At 45.8% G+C, this 14,577-nt stretch overlaps 1 protein-coding gene across 1 annotated transcript; it reads right to left on the bottom strand.

The window, feature by feature from the left end:
* Window positions 1-704: 704 nt before the first annotated feature.
* LOC119399718 (Golgi apparatus membrane protein TVP23 homolog B) lies at window positions 705-14,487 on the bottom strand. The gene is made up of 6 exons (XM_037666552.2): window positions 14,284-14,487; window positions 13,668-13,747; window positions 9,868-10,102; window positions 8,405-8,527; window positions 6,209-6,337; window positions 705-2,372 (listed from the first exon to the last, which is right to left on the bottom strand). The coding sequence occupies exons 1-6, from the start codon at window positions 14,320-14,322 to the stop codon at window positions 2,307-2,309; spliced, it is 672 nt and encodes a 223-aa protein (XP_037522480.1). The 5' UTR covers window positions 14,323-14,487; the 3' UTR covers window positions 705-2,306.
* Between the last annotated feature and the right edge of the window lie 90 nt (window positions 14,488-14,577).

The following is a 14,577-nucleotide window of genomic DNA, read 5'->3' as shown; positions in this document are numbered from 1 at the left end:
TATGAGACACACGTTTTTGAGCCCTAAAGAGCGCAGTAGCAAAACTTTCGGTCACCGTCACATGCAAAAGGGTCACATATGTCACACCACCACCAAAATTTGAATGAAAGAAACGGGTTCTGCCTGGCATTGCACAAGTATCGTTCTTTCTTTGTGACATTTCATCAGGTTTACATTTCCCTTTATAATTGTCAGTGTGGCCAATCCCCCTCGTGGGTATGAGCCAGTCTCATTTAGGCGACAAAGAAACCAGCAAGTATCGCTATTTTTCCAGTGTCAGTGGTTGTCCCATGTCACGTGGGGGGTGGGCAGGGGGGGGGGGGCAGTAACCTACGCCGCGCCACTTCCTGATTCTCACAATTTCGCCAGCATCACTACTGCCAGAACTACAGTCAACAGTAGACCAATGACGTCGTACGTGAAGTGTCTGTTCAGGTCACGTGACTCTGCCGCATGCGACGGTGACCATAAGTTCCGCTGCTGCACTCTTTAGCGTACGGAAACGCATGGCTCTGATTGTTCTATATGTGTGTGTGTGTGTTTATATGTGCATGTATATGAACTTAAGGAGGAGGGGTCCCCCTCTGGCTATGTGGAAGTGGGGGGGGGGGCACGCGCCCACTCTTCCCCCAAATCTTGTTCCAGAACCGGTGACATGCACATCAGCCAAGAGACAGCAAGAAGCGAATGAACATGAGATGAACTCTGGTCTTGCAGCTAACATTTATTTCAAAAGTTTGTCTCCACAGATGGGGCACTGCATTAGCAAAACGAAACAAAATAATGTGGCACTAATGCAGGGAGGGAAAATAAGCAACAATAAAACGTCTCAAAGGCCTTTCAAATGTTCGGCACCTGCATAAGGACAGTGAGCAGCTCCTAATATCACAACTTCATTCACTTAATTACTACTTTAAGAGATCCTCATGCACCCTGGCAAGGTGTGGCAAAGGCTACACAGATTAAACACAATACCATAACAAACATGGATATAACAAATTATCAGATATAGCGAAACAAATCTAAAAAAATGTTGCTTACCGATATAAGTGCTTTGGCAATGTTATATGCAGCATTATTAAGGCAGCGTTTTACTGCATTTGTACAATCCTTTACGTTCAATAATGAAGTGGGTAACGCCTTTGGAAAGCATTAGAGCTTCTGACGCACAGAACAGTGTTGGTGCCAAGTGTATCAATGAAAGGTGTTCACTGTAAGAAATCGCTTATTTTTAATTTATTCTACATCAACCGCATCCTGTGGAGTAGTAACAAGGGGTCGTGCTACTGTGTTACTGCAAGATATAATAAAATGTGTGCGACGCAATATTCTCGACAGGTAAATGTCCGATGACTAGGATGCGAGGCATAACCTGGCGAGATTTTTTTTTCCTTTTCTTTTGTCCACTTTTGTTCTCCTCTACCATGTCGACTCTAGACCTCTACAGGTGGTGTGTAAAGCACAGCAGCCATGATGCATTTCGGCTTTCTGCCGTTCAACCGGCAGCTCACAGTACACACGCACAAGCCTTTGAGATTTGTAGCTGTTACTCAGAGGAAACTGCCGCTTGGATGCTAGTTTGGACAGGGCCTGATGAAAGAAGAAATCGCTTTCCCTAGTGCTTTCCTTGGCATCATGCCGTCATGACTAATAGAAATCTCGCCCCTCCATTCCTCCTCTTGTTAATCTTTTTGTCGTGCATCATCTTGCCGTTTTTCCCAGGCCACCACGTCCCGAATACACTAACAACATAGACATTACATAGCTCTAGAGTGTATTTACATCATTTAACCACAGCTTCAAAGCCTTCTTTTCACAGCACGAAGTTGCTCGGTACATAAATGCGACGTACACAGCCAACAACTCTTTATGTGCAGTAAGTGGGACACAACGCGGTTGCCACCAGGCGTTGTTGCCAAGAGGCGTAGGAACACAATGCAGCAAATAAACCAGCCTGCAAATGGAGTATGAATTATAACTTAGGCAGCATTTGCAACCAAAGGGCACAGCATGGATGAATTATTTTCAGGTTTATACACATTCGGCAGATTTTGGATTGGCTAAGCCAATGACGGGACCCTCTTGTGGTCTTAATGATGTGGTACACACTGGGCCTGATGTCACACAAGAGTGAAAAGTATCTCTGAAAGTGGCAGACCAAAATGCTAGAGGCCGGGCTCATAGATCACAAACGCCAGAAAGTGAGATCCACGCTGTGGTGTGTCACAATGGCTTTATGAAAGTGGAGGAGAAGGAGGAGGGAGTCTATATACAAGGGGCGGGAACGAATTGGCCGGGCCACATCGTCACGGCTCGAGCTGGGTCGTTCCACTATCTCTCGCAGGGGGCGCCGCTTCTTTCTTGCTGAACATCTGAGTGAAACGAAAGCACAGTGAGATAGAGGGACTTCATAACATTCTATTAAGTGTAGCATAACCGAAGGTGCATTGATACACTGCAAAGATAGACACACATGTACATTCAGGCTGTGTTTGTTTTTTATTTTTCATGAATTTCCATGTGTGTGCACCCCCGCAGCGGTGTAATGCTGCAGGGGTGCACATACATAGACTTTCAAGGTGGTGTACATCAGGGGTGTGTGAACACCACTGCAGTACACTTTCAGTTTTGAGTACACTGGCCTAATAATGGTTGACTCCCAAGTGAACGAGCATAACAATGAATCAACATCAGCTCACTTGGGTATCGACCATTATTAAGCAGGTGTACTGCTGCTATGGTGCATACACATGGACCACGGCCGCTACATACAAAGCAGGTAGCGGCCTGTTGCGTCGCGTCGCCGTCAATGGGGGAGCGCGGCTCGGCTGAGTTGACAGTTGCGGCCGCTGTTTTGGGTGAGGGCGCCACTAGTACGGTACTCAAGGCAGACGCCGGTTCGTGTTACTATGTGGTCGCCTCAGGATTTATGCGTGTCCGTGTGCTTTTTCGTGTGCTTTCTCGTGTTTTTCGTGTGCAACTAAAAAAAAAAGAACAAGCATCAAAAGGCACCCAGGGAGTGCCCTTACCCTCTCCACCGATGACGCTGTCACGACAGCCTAACCAGCCGAACGCCTGCACAGATCGGGAGAATTCTAAAAATCAACGTGGAAGCGACTGTTTCCACAGACGAATCGGGTAGACGAATCCCTTAGCTGTCGCTTTGCTATGTGCTACGCGCCGAACAATTACTTGGAATGTTCGCAAAACCCGGAAGGATTCAAATGAGAGACGACAGAGGGTAGGACAGTATGGTGAAGTCGGCGAAGAGTTTATGTTGTTCGAGTGAGTCGTGTAGTGCGGTCAGCCGATCTTGATGAATCGAGTGATGACGCTGTGGGAGCACTGTTTTGAAAAGCATCGCCGAACGACGTTGATCTGAGCTGGAATTCGTCTGAGTGTTTCCTGGAAGTGAAATATTCGAGAATCGTTCGAAGAATTGTGGGCTGCACACGTTTGGTGAATATTCAAGGCCTTTAAGTGTTCTTGGATAGTTTCGAATGGATGAGATTGCATTTGTAGCGCGATAAGTTTGTTCCCCTTGTTTTAAACACGATCTAAGTGATGTGAGTTGTAATTGATACCTGCCGAGTGTGCAAGTTTGTGTGATGCTTGTACTGCCTTAAATGAAAATATATTTTGTTTGTGTTGTCTCTTGGCTCTAACTCGGTCTTTGGACAACAACTGGCGTTCGTTGGTGCACTAAAAGGACCTACATTTAAATTGTGTGTGCGTTCATCGTGCGTTTTGGAGGGCCAATAAGTCAGCCCTTGGAATCTGCCCGGCAACTGCTCCCCCATTAACCGGATTGAGTGACACTTTTCATTTTAGGTGAGTCAAACGGGCAGCATTCATGGAGAGTATTCAGGCTCACTCTACAAAACATTGGTACTCCTAGGGCAATCTTTTCACATATGAGGGGTAATCGGCACTTCTAATAACGACTTCAATATTCAACCTGTAATGTTCAACTATAAAATGCGTTATCTACAACCTGATTGAAGTGTCGCGCGTACAAACGCGACTGTCGAAGCGCTTCTCCGTGAACGGCTGTACCGGAGCAGTGGTGCCAGAGCTGGCGCAAAGAGAACTAGGCCCCAGACACCGTTTCGGCGACACGCAGCAGGCCGCACCTGCTTTTTTTATGTAGCGGCCGTGCATGGACATTCAAGGTGTACCACAGGTGCGTGCACACGCCCGCAGTACACTTTCAGTTGTGAGCACACCCTGCCTAATAATGGTTGACACCAAAGTGAATGTGCATAACAATGAATCACTTGGGTGCCAACTATTATTAGTAGAGCTGCGCGAATAGCAAAATTTTGGGTGCGAAGCGAATTCGAATATTGAAGTGTGAGTGCGAATCGAATCGAATATTTTTCGAATATTTCTAGAATGTTTCTCGAATACTTCGAAGCGCAATTTCAGAAAAAAAAGTTGGAGAGGATTCCTAAGCATATTCTTATGAGATAGCAACATGAAAGTGTTTCTTTTCGCTGGGTTGATGAAGCGCTGGCGGGGTGGTTTTTCATAGTTGTCCTATCAAGAATGAGGCAATGTAGAGGCCGAATTGTATTTGTGTACATGGTTTGGTGCAACCAAAGTGTTGCCGACGACACTTTACACATGCTAGGGCAAAGATGCCATTTCCTCAGCCTCTCCTTCTCTTTCAACTTCTGTGGAAACCCAACTGATGTGGCAGACAAGAGTGTGCTCCCTTCAAGTCTGGAGTTCCAAATCGGCCTCGTAGACGTCGATATATAAGAACATCTGAAATTTTGGATGCTAAAAAGCTTCGGCGTCCGATTTTTCGGACTTCCTGCCCAAATTTCAGGTCCAAAACAGCATTAATTGAGCCCCCACCTCTGCCGCATCTTTCATCTTCATGTTGTAACCAGCCTTTTCTTGAGTAAATACATTTGCAACCGTAGCGGAGCTTGAAAGGTAGCTTTGCCGCAATAAGGGGGTGTGATGAGGTGAAGCATATTCAGGATCTAGGGACCACTTTCAAGTGCGCGTTGGCTGTGTCTTGGCTAAGTTTGATCGTAACGGAGCTTGAAAGGCAGCTTTGCCGCAATACGGGGGTGTGATGAGGTAAAGCATATTGAAAAATCTAGGGACCACTTTCAATCGGACGTTGACTGCGTCTTGCCAAAGTGCGACCGTAACAGAGCTTGAAAGAGAGCTTTGCCGCAATACGGGAGTGTAATGAGGTGAAGCATATCAAAAATTTGAAGGGGTCACTTTCAATCTTACATAGGAAGTTCAGCAAAGCTTCAATTTGGGCTAGTTGGTATGGCATAGCTATGTAAATGCGCTGAATGAAGCACAGACGAGAAACGTAACAGGGGGCAGGACAAGTGGTGCGCTCGTCTGTGCTTCATTCAGCGCATTTACATAGCTAGCGATAGGAAGTTCGAATAGTAAAATTCGAGTGCGAATCGAATCGAATAGCAAACGCTATTCGAAAAATATTCGAAATTTCGAATATTCGCACACCCCTAATTATTAGGTAGGTGTACTGCTGCGTTGGTGAACACACAATGGTCATGCAAGGTGTACTGCAGGGATGAATGCACCCCTGCAGTACACCTTCAGTCGTGAGTGCACCTGCCTAATAATGGTTGACACCCAAGTGAGCTGATGTTGATTCACTCTTACCCGCTACACTTATAAACAAAGAAAGGTAAGAAAAAACGCAGATATTTCAGAAAAAACTGTGACAAACACATCTTGCATGACTTATAAATGACTGCAAAGGCCCAAACACTAGCTGGGCACAGTCATTGTTGTTTGTCTGCAAATGAGTCTTTCTTGCTCATGAAACAGAACAACGAAAAAAATTTATCAGTCTAATAACAATGAAACAGGTAAAATTAAGTAAGCAAAAGCATAAAGGCAGCAGAAAAAAAAAAACTGAAACTGACTCCAATACGATAGAAATCAGCAGCGTAAAGTTCACAGAAGCATCATGCTTTTCACTCTATGAAGGAGATGAAATGCTACATGCTGGCAGAATTCTTCAGTGTTATTTTCTGTGATGGCAAAACCGTTGCATCTATTAGCACGATGACACACAAACGTGTGCAGAAAATCTGTCATTGACCCTACTTATGGTTTTTCTTCATTGGCTGCCGGTAGCTGCTGCCTCTGTTCAATAATGTTACCAGCTGTTTTACCATGAATTCTTGTTTGCATGCATACTCACCCCACGAAGCAGCTGCTGTCCAAAGAAGTTGGAGGCGGCTGCCTTCATGGAGCCCTTACGACCTAACCGACAGCGAATGTAGCCGTACAGGTTGGCCCCGTTTAGGGCCAGGGCTATCATCGTAACCATCTGCACAAACATGTAGCAACACAAAGAAGTTAATTCTGGGGTTTGACATGTAAAAATCAGGGTACGATTACGAGCCACAGCATTATGATGATGGCAGCAAATTAATTTTGACCAACCGGAGCTCCTTAACTTGCACCTGAACATAAGTACACAGGGTGTTTTTGCATTTCACCCTCCTGGAAATGCGGCTGCTATGGCCGGAAAATGAATCCACATGCTCGTGCTTAGCAGCTTACCAACTTATGCAATAAGCTATCAAGATGAGTAAGAGGTACCAGCACCACTAGTGTAGCCGGGAAGGGGGGGGGGTTGAAACCTGCCCCCCCCCCTAACTTTTGAACTTTAAATGTGTATATTATACATGCGCACTTACAAACATACAGAACGGCATCAACACATCTCCATTGGCCATTCTGACTCGAGCACAAAAGGAAGCATACAAATGACCTTTGCTCAAAGTACTAATAGGCATTTCTGCAGCAAGCATATGACTAATCTGTTATGACCACTTTAGAGCGAAACGTCGACATTATGCACTAGTCACACCGTGCTACTTCAGCGTAACTCAATTATCCATTGATATCCCCTACAAATGGCACGCCAAAACATCTTTTGTTAGGCGAACAATGGCCGGCATGCCATTTTTCAACATGCACAGTCTGACACCTGAAAATTTACACTCAAACACGGATGTCTTAAAGCAAAGCCTTTAGTATAACATCACGAACACACTGGATTGCAATTTCAGTTTTGAGTGTAGATGAAGAAATGAATAACAATCTAGTTAGTCATAGTAATTATTACCCTTAATAGGATTTTATTATCTATTTGGCACAAGTGTACTTAGCCATCATTTGAAACAAGAATGAACGAGTTATTCTAGTTTTCTTTTATGTAGTATAGGCCTTGTGGGGTTAACATTTCATCATCATCATTCACATACACATATGTGTCACAAACATAATTTCCATCAGTCAATAACTACGTATATCAAAAATGTGTCCAAGACATTCTTCTCATCTTGTGCATTCATAAAACCAGGCAGCAGCAGGATTCATGTGCAATTTGCAAATATTTCAGTGAGTTTTATTTTGTACTTGTGTTATTGTGGGGACTTGTTATATTGTGTGTTTCAATTTCATTCCAAGGTGATGCAGTGAAGACTGTCCCCCCAAAATTTTCACCTGCACCCCTCCCTGCCCCCCCCCCCCCAAACAGCAAACATACTCAAAACATAATGCATAGGTCCCCCCCTCCCCACCCCCGAAGGAACTCACTTTCCGTGTGTGCCCCCAAAGTGAAAAAAATCCTGGCGCCACCCCTGGGTGCTAGCATTAAATTACACATTTATCGTTTCATTTCACGATTATCAGACCTGCTCATTAAAGCATAAATGTCAAAATTTTAAATTTAGCTGTGAGTGGTCCTTTAAGAATGCCAGAAATAACAACTCCAGGTTTCCAAATAGCTCAACTAAATTTATGCATAACTCGTAACAGTAGCGCAAAAAATCACGCAGACGACGACAGAGCAAGACGGGACACAGCACTAACGTTAGCGCTGTGTCCCGTCTCGCTCTGTCGTCGCCTGTGTGATTTTTTGCGCTACTGTTCCGTGTTATGCACTACCAACTAGCCCACCGGTCTGTCCTTTTAAATTTATGCATGCATACGTGAACAAGCTATAGCAGTTTAACCAAAGAGCCAGTCAAGCTTAGTTGCCTTTTCATTGAATTCCCTTGGCATGTTACATAGGTTGCTTCTTTTCCTGAGATTAAAGTTGCAACGCAGGATTGTTGGTACAGCATACTTGGATAACAATGGTAGCGCAAAGAAACAGGGCACAAGACGGCAACGAAGAGGCACACACACAGCATTGTGTATGCGTGTGTCTCCTTGTTGCCTTCTTGTGTCCTATTTCTTTGCGTTACCACTGTTATCTTTTTCTGAGCTCATCTGCAATCCCCTAACACTTTCTGGTTCAATGCCACACCAACAATGCGAAGCAACAACTCTACAGCTGGAGTGAAAATTGCGCAAAAAACAAAAAAAAAAAGACAAGACAAACCAGCCACTGGAAGTTCCAGCTGAACAAGGACACGAAGAAGAAGAGCGTCCACAGGACAGGCGCTCCGATAAGCCCCATCCAGAAAAGGCTCGCTTCCGAGGCGTCTGTGGTCTGCTCACCCGCCTGCAGTGTACAAGCTGCTGGCGTCAATTGCTGAACACACCCATCTCGCATCCCCATTTCCCACTGGGAACGGGAGATTCCCATTGACACAGGAATGGGCATCGTGTTACCAGTGGGACACGGGCATCTCACATCCCCATTCCTGTCCCTCACATCCCTAAGTTCCTAAATTCCATCCTGTTCTCAGTAATCCTCAATATTGCCGGATGCTCCTTGAATTCCCAGAATTAATGCAGAACCCTGACTGTGGCATGCCTCGTAAAACAGATCACGGCTGCGGCCTCGCGCAAAATCCCAGAACTTATTTACCATTTTAGTGGCAACATGGTGCACTTGAAATTTCATGAAAGTGATGATGCGGTTTGGTACGTGCTTGTCCTGCCCTCAAAGAGTGGAAACACAAGCAAGGAACGTAAACAACCATACTATATATTGCACAGTTAATATTTTCTACAGTGTATATTACTATAAAACAGGCACTGAGAGAGAAAGGTACATCAAGCCACCAACACATATCTCACGAGGAAGGGTCCGTAACTTGAAACCTTATGAGCTTCCTTTTAGAGGCGATGTCTTGGGATATTCATTTTCTTTTGCCGAATCACAAGAAACTGAAATGCTTTTCCATCAGGTAACGTATGTTTAGAGTATAAAGATGGATTTTGCCACTGCTTGTGCGTTACAATTCAATAGACATTTGTGCAGAGATTTATATATACCACCCCACTGTAGTGTCCACAAAGGCGACGCAGGTATCAAATAAAAAAAAAGGACATCTGCGCATTCTTTTTGTTACTTCTCTTTCCAAGTGTGTAGCTCTTGCTACAGCCATTTTGTTTTGTGCGAGAGATTGCAAATACAGCCACAACATGCCCGTAACATGAGACTAAAGTGCTACAGTCCGTTACAACCTATAAAAAATGCAAGCTTCAGCCACAGGACCACAGCAGAACTGCCCTTCATTCACCTGTGAAAGACAGTCGTGCTAGCTGGTTTCCACTGGAACCGGAAGTACTTTTTCTCGACTAATGTAAATACTACGCATATTAAGAGTTAAAGGTTCGTCGTTACCACCTAAAACATTACACTTAGCTGAGCAGTGATGTTAGCATGCCCAGTGAAATTTACCAGGCCGTCCAAATTTCCGACCTAAAACCAGCGACACAAATGTGTCTATACGAGAAAGTCAACTAGGTATCTGAAACACTGGAGAAGTACTTGATGTCATGAAGATGGGTAAGCATTATTGAATGGATCATTTATGCACATTTTGTGTGGGAGGGACAGCTGACATTTTTTTCTTGGGTTGCAACCGACCGTAGGCAGTGCGAACAGCCCACCTTGCGGCTTTCGAACACCCAGTGGCTCTTGCCGGCGTCGTCGACGTAATTCCACCACCGGAGTCCGACCAGCAGGCGGCCCGTGACGTTCTTGACGGTCCAGAAGTCCATGCAGAGCAGCAGCAGGATGCACACGAAGCTGGACACAAAGCTGTCCGTGAAGAGGCGACACAGCAGGTACGTGAGCAGCGCCGTCGTCCGGAAGGCCAGGTGAAAGAACGCCGCCATCCGATGCCTGCTCGGCACAACCAGCACGCGAAAGCAACATTCAGTAAATTTTCTCAGAGCGCGCCTACTAAAGTTTCACATAACAAAGGAGACAATACAAGAACACATGTTTAGAGGACAAAGCACCACAGGCAACTGTCGATTCTCATATGTCTTCCCAAATTATGTAGGTACGCAACTGGCACAAACGCGATAAAGCACTGCCACACTCCCCTACACCATACCATTCTTCCATGCACAACCAATCAAATCAATCTTCAAATGTGTCAAACGGAATAGTGCTCATCTTTTTAACATGAAGCAATGACGATGGATTCAAAAATTATTTTTTCCTTATCATTTTTCATTCGTGCTATGGTTTTGGAATAGTCATAACTCTTACGAAACATTCTTGAACATGGAGTGTCACTGGGGCTAACGTTTAGACAAGCGGCCTTGGCGCAGACTGCTTGTTGCAACCTTGAAGAATACAAGACCACTTGCCGAAACACTGGCTCCAGCAACAATCCGTGTTCAAGAATTTTTTCATTACTGCAAAAAACTGCGCAATATAAACAGGGACAGGGATATTTATTTTGTGTTTCCTTCAAAAAACTTCCAGTTGCTAGTCTTCGCTTGTGCGTGCGTCTTCCCTGTCCCTGTTTATTGGAGTACCAACTTGCCCAGCGCTCAGTCCTTTTAAAATTTTTTCATCTGTCGAAGCTTCCACATTCCCCTGAACTTCTGCCTTTTTTTGAATCATCATTCTCACAAAATTCAAAATGAACCAAGTGGATGCCCTCACTGCCCTGCTGACAGTTTCAGTGGTACCACCCACTCAACAGGTGAATGATGACATGTGCTACTTGGTTCTAAGCAATCGCTTCTTATCAAAGCACTTTCATGATGTATAGAATTAAGAACTGCTAGAGTCTAACGTCCCAAAACCATGATATGATTGTGAGGGACGCCGTAGTGGGGGACTGCGGAAGTTTGACCACCTGGGGTTCTTTAACGTGCACCTAAATCTAAGTACACGGGCCTCAAGCATTTTCGCCTCCATCAAAAATGCGGCTGCCACAGCCGGGATTTGATCCCAAGACTGATGGATAGAACGTACGCAGGGACCCAAACCAGCTGCCCTACATTTTAAAGACCAGTCTGGTGATCCTAATTAAAGAATCAGACAGGTACTACATCTCCTGAGTGAAAACAGCATGCACTACCTTTTCCTGCAAATGCAACTTGTAGTGGCATACTGAACCGGGCTGTCTGGGACATAACTGAACCCGAAGACAACCGACACTGCAAAACGGGACAGTGACGAGAGAAGACAAACACGACTGCCACAAACGACCGAATTTAATTCCCTTTGGACACCAACAACCAATCACTATGATGATCGAACAAAGACAATCACTACAATGAAACGAACAAACAAGGACGTGAGAGATCGCTGTATATAGTGCTATGCAAGACAGCGAGACAAGTTTTTCAAAACTTTCGTATTTCGATTGTTTTAGCTATTCATCCAAAAGCTGCAAAATCAGCAGGCATGCATTTTGAAGCTACATTTTTGTCTCGGTGTTCAACTAGACGGCTACAATGCTGTGTTCGTCTCCTCTCGTCATTGTCCGGTCTTTTATTTTCCATCAAGTTAGACTTGGCCAAGGCCAACAATCATGTGGAATGAATAACATGCAGGCATCATCGCACCATACTGTCAAAGCAAACAGCAGTGCAGGGGCTAACTAAATGAATGCACGAGTTTACATGACAGTGACTGCAGATCGAGCACGGTGGTCTGCACAGTGGCGAATAGTGGTTTCACCACCAAAGGAAGCTGTTGCTGCTAGAAGCCGAATGCGCATCTACATATCAATGTACAGCTTTTACAGCGAAAGCTGTTATGAGATCATTTCACCGGCCGTTTTTGGTGCCGTAGTTGTCCGCCGCCGCCGCCGCCGCCGCCGCCGCTGCCGCCGCCGCCGCTGCCGCCGCCGCCGCCGCCGCCGCCGGTGTCCGTAACCAGTATCGCTCGAAATAAGAAAAAAAACTAAATAAGAAAAAAATTCCAGGATGGAACGAGGTTCGAACCTGGGCCCTCTGCGTGGGAGCCCAGTATTCAACCTCTGAGCCATGCCGGTGCTTGAAACTGCTTTGCAAAAAGGTCCTATACAGGCTTCATGTCGGGAAGGAACCACATTAGCATATGCAATATAGCGTGGTAAAAGAGTAGAATAAGCACCAAGCGTCGCACAACGCGAATTCTGTAACCAGGCGTCACACAATGCGAATTGCGCAACGAGTAGGTTGTTGAATGCTTCCATCCCATTACAAAGAGCTCTTCCATAATTCTTCATCGTCATCACGCACAGCATCAACAAAGTGCGCATAATGCCTTACATGCGTTTAGCAGGTACCACGGCTGTCTGTAGAATGACGAAAAATGGCACAGTGCCTACTGCCCTACTTCTCAAAAATTACAATGATTTATAGCGTAGTGGGTTCCTCGCAAGTGCACTTCTGTTGGTTGCCAAGGAAGCCCATAAGGCTCCCATGATCCATTTCCTCAGGGTCTCAATAAAGTCAATTCTCTCTCTCTCTCTCGCTCTACGTTTCTCCGGTTAAAGTGTGTTATAAAGCGTGGTGGGACAGTTAAATATCGACCGGGCGTCACACAATATGCATTACGTAACTAGTGGGTCGTTTAAAGCTTCCAACCCATTACAAAGGGCGCAACCATAATTATTCATCGTCATCAACCGCCGCATCAACAAACTGCACATAATCGCTTACATATGGTACCTCGCTTCTCCGCAGAACAACGAATAATGTCGTGCTGGGTGCTTCCCAACTTCCCAAAAATTACGCTTTGTTGCGTAGTGGGTACGTTGCTAATGTACCTGTATTAGTAGCCACAGGAGAGTTTATAACGGGCTCTAGAAATGCCGCTCTTCCAGCTTTCGCTGTGACTGTGCTGCGCTTTCCGCGCAGGCCTGGCGTTTTTTTTTTTTTTTTGCTCTTGAAGTGTGACAGTTATCGTTAGAATTACCAGGCTGAATCGTTATGGTAAGTAACATAAATGGTTAGCAAGGCTGTCTGCTGTTGTGACAAATTTTAAATAGGAAGCTATAACAATTAAATCGTAGGACTGGAACACGTACAGGGTACAATTAAGCTGATGCTTCTAGCAGTTTTGTAGCCTTTCAGTCCTTTTCATTTTTCCGTTCCGGTTGAGCTTGAGCCGATTAAAAATACGCGCGTTTTTACATATTCTAATACCCCTGCTTGGGGCCTTTAAGGAATAAAGAATAAATGAATATTCTGGTCTTCCTAAAAGCTCTGATCGAACAAGCATTCGCGTTCGAGAGCATATCTCTCATTATCGTCCCTTAACTTTCGGACACCGATGACACAGATATCTGCCATCAGTGCTACATACACTACGAGAGTAAAATGTAGATCCAAATTTCACACCGTTTGAGCGCATGTACCGCACATATACATCTTGTAGCAAGGAGTGATTGACAGCTCGCATCGCAGTACACTTTCATTGTATTAAAAGCGCCGACAAATGTGCAGTGACTGACCTGGGGGGCTTCCTGATAACTCCGTCTTCGACGTCGCCGAAGTCGATGGAGGCTGCATCCTCCGTGCCTTCCATGAGGGCCTGCGAGACGACCAGCAATTAAGGATTGACGCGAGACGCCCCACAAAGGGAGCTACGGGTCGTTCACTCGGCTACGTTCGACCGGTTCCACCAGCACGTTTGTGTCGATTCACAGGAACTGTTCGCACGTTGTGCGCACCGCGCAGTGCGACCCCGATACCACGTAGTACGCTCGCGGCCGATCTATAATGAGAAAGTGATTTACACCCTCATAATCGCGGCGACGTGACGCTGTTGCACTGGGCGGCAAGAAAGTCACAACGTAGGCAACAGCCACGCGATCGTCACCAGCTGTGACCCAAGGCGCGACCTCCGATTGTGCACTCTATGTGCACACACGAGAGGAATTAGCGCCTTGGACGCGCGGTCTATAGACCTCATTCAATCTCGCGCTCGCTAAAACCTACGCTTCAATCTAACCGTGGTTTCTAAACCTTTATTAACAATGTTTTGCCGGTGGTACTGGACGCGTAGTACGCGTGGTAACACGCCAAGCCGCGCAACCGGCGGCCACACGTCTTTCCGCTGTGACTTACGCTGGAGGAGTTGCTCATCTCGCCGCTTAATGTAGCCATGCTGACGCGGCTCCGACGTCCTCAGATCACATAGCAAATAGGACGCCGCAGAGATAACGGTTCACGGGGCCGAAGGCACGACAGGCATGCGAACCCTCGCACAGCAGCGGAGCCCTCGCACCGTGCGAAACAAACGCCGCTCCTGACAGCTGTTCGGAACCACTGAAAAACGGAATCGAAACCAGCGTTTAATTATTTTTCTGCTCGTACCGCAGTAAGATACACATACCTCGTTTGACAAGTTCAAAGCGCGTC

The sequence above is a fragment of the Rhipicephalus sanguineus genome, chromosome 7 (genome assembly GCF_013339695.2).
Source record: "Rhipicephalus sanguineus isolate Rsan-2018 chromosome 7, BIME_Rsan_1.4, whole genome shotgun sequence".
Taxonomy (NCBI): domain Eukaryota; kingdom Metazoa; phylum Arthropoda; class Arachnida; order Ixodida; family Ixodidae; genus Rhipicephalus; species Rhipicephalus sanguineus.
This window is presented reverse-complemented; position numbering and strand designations above follow the sequence as displayed.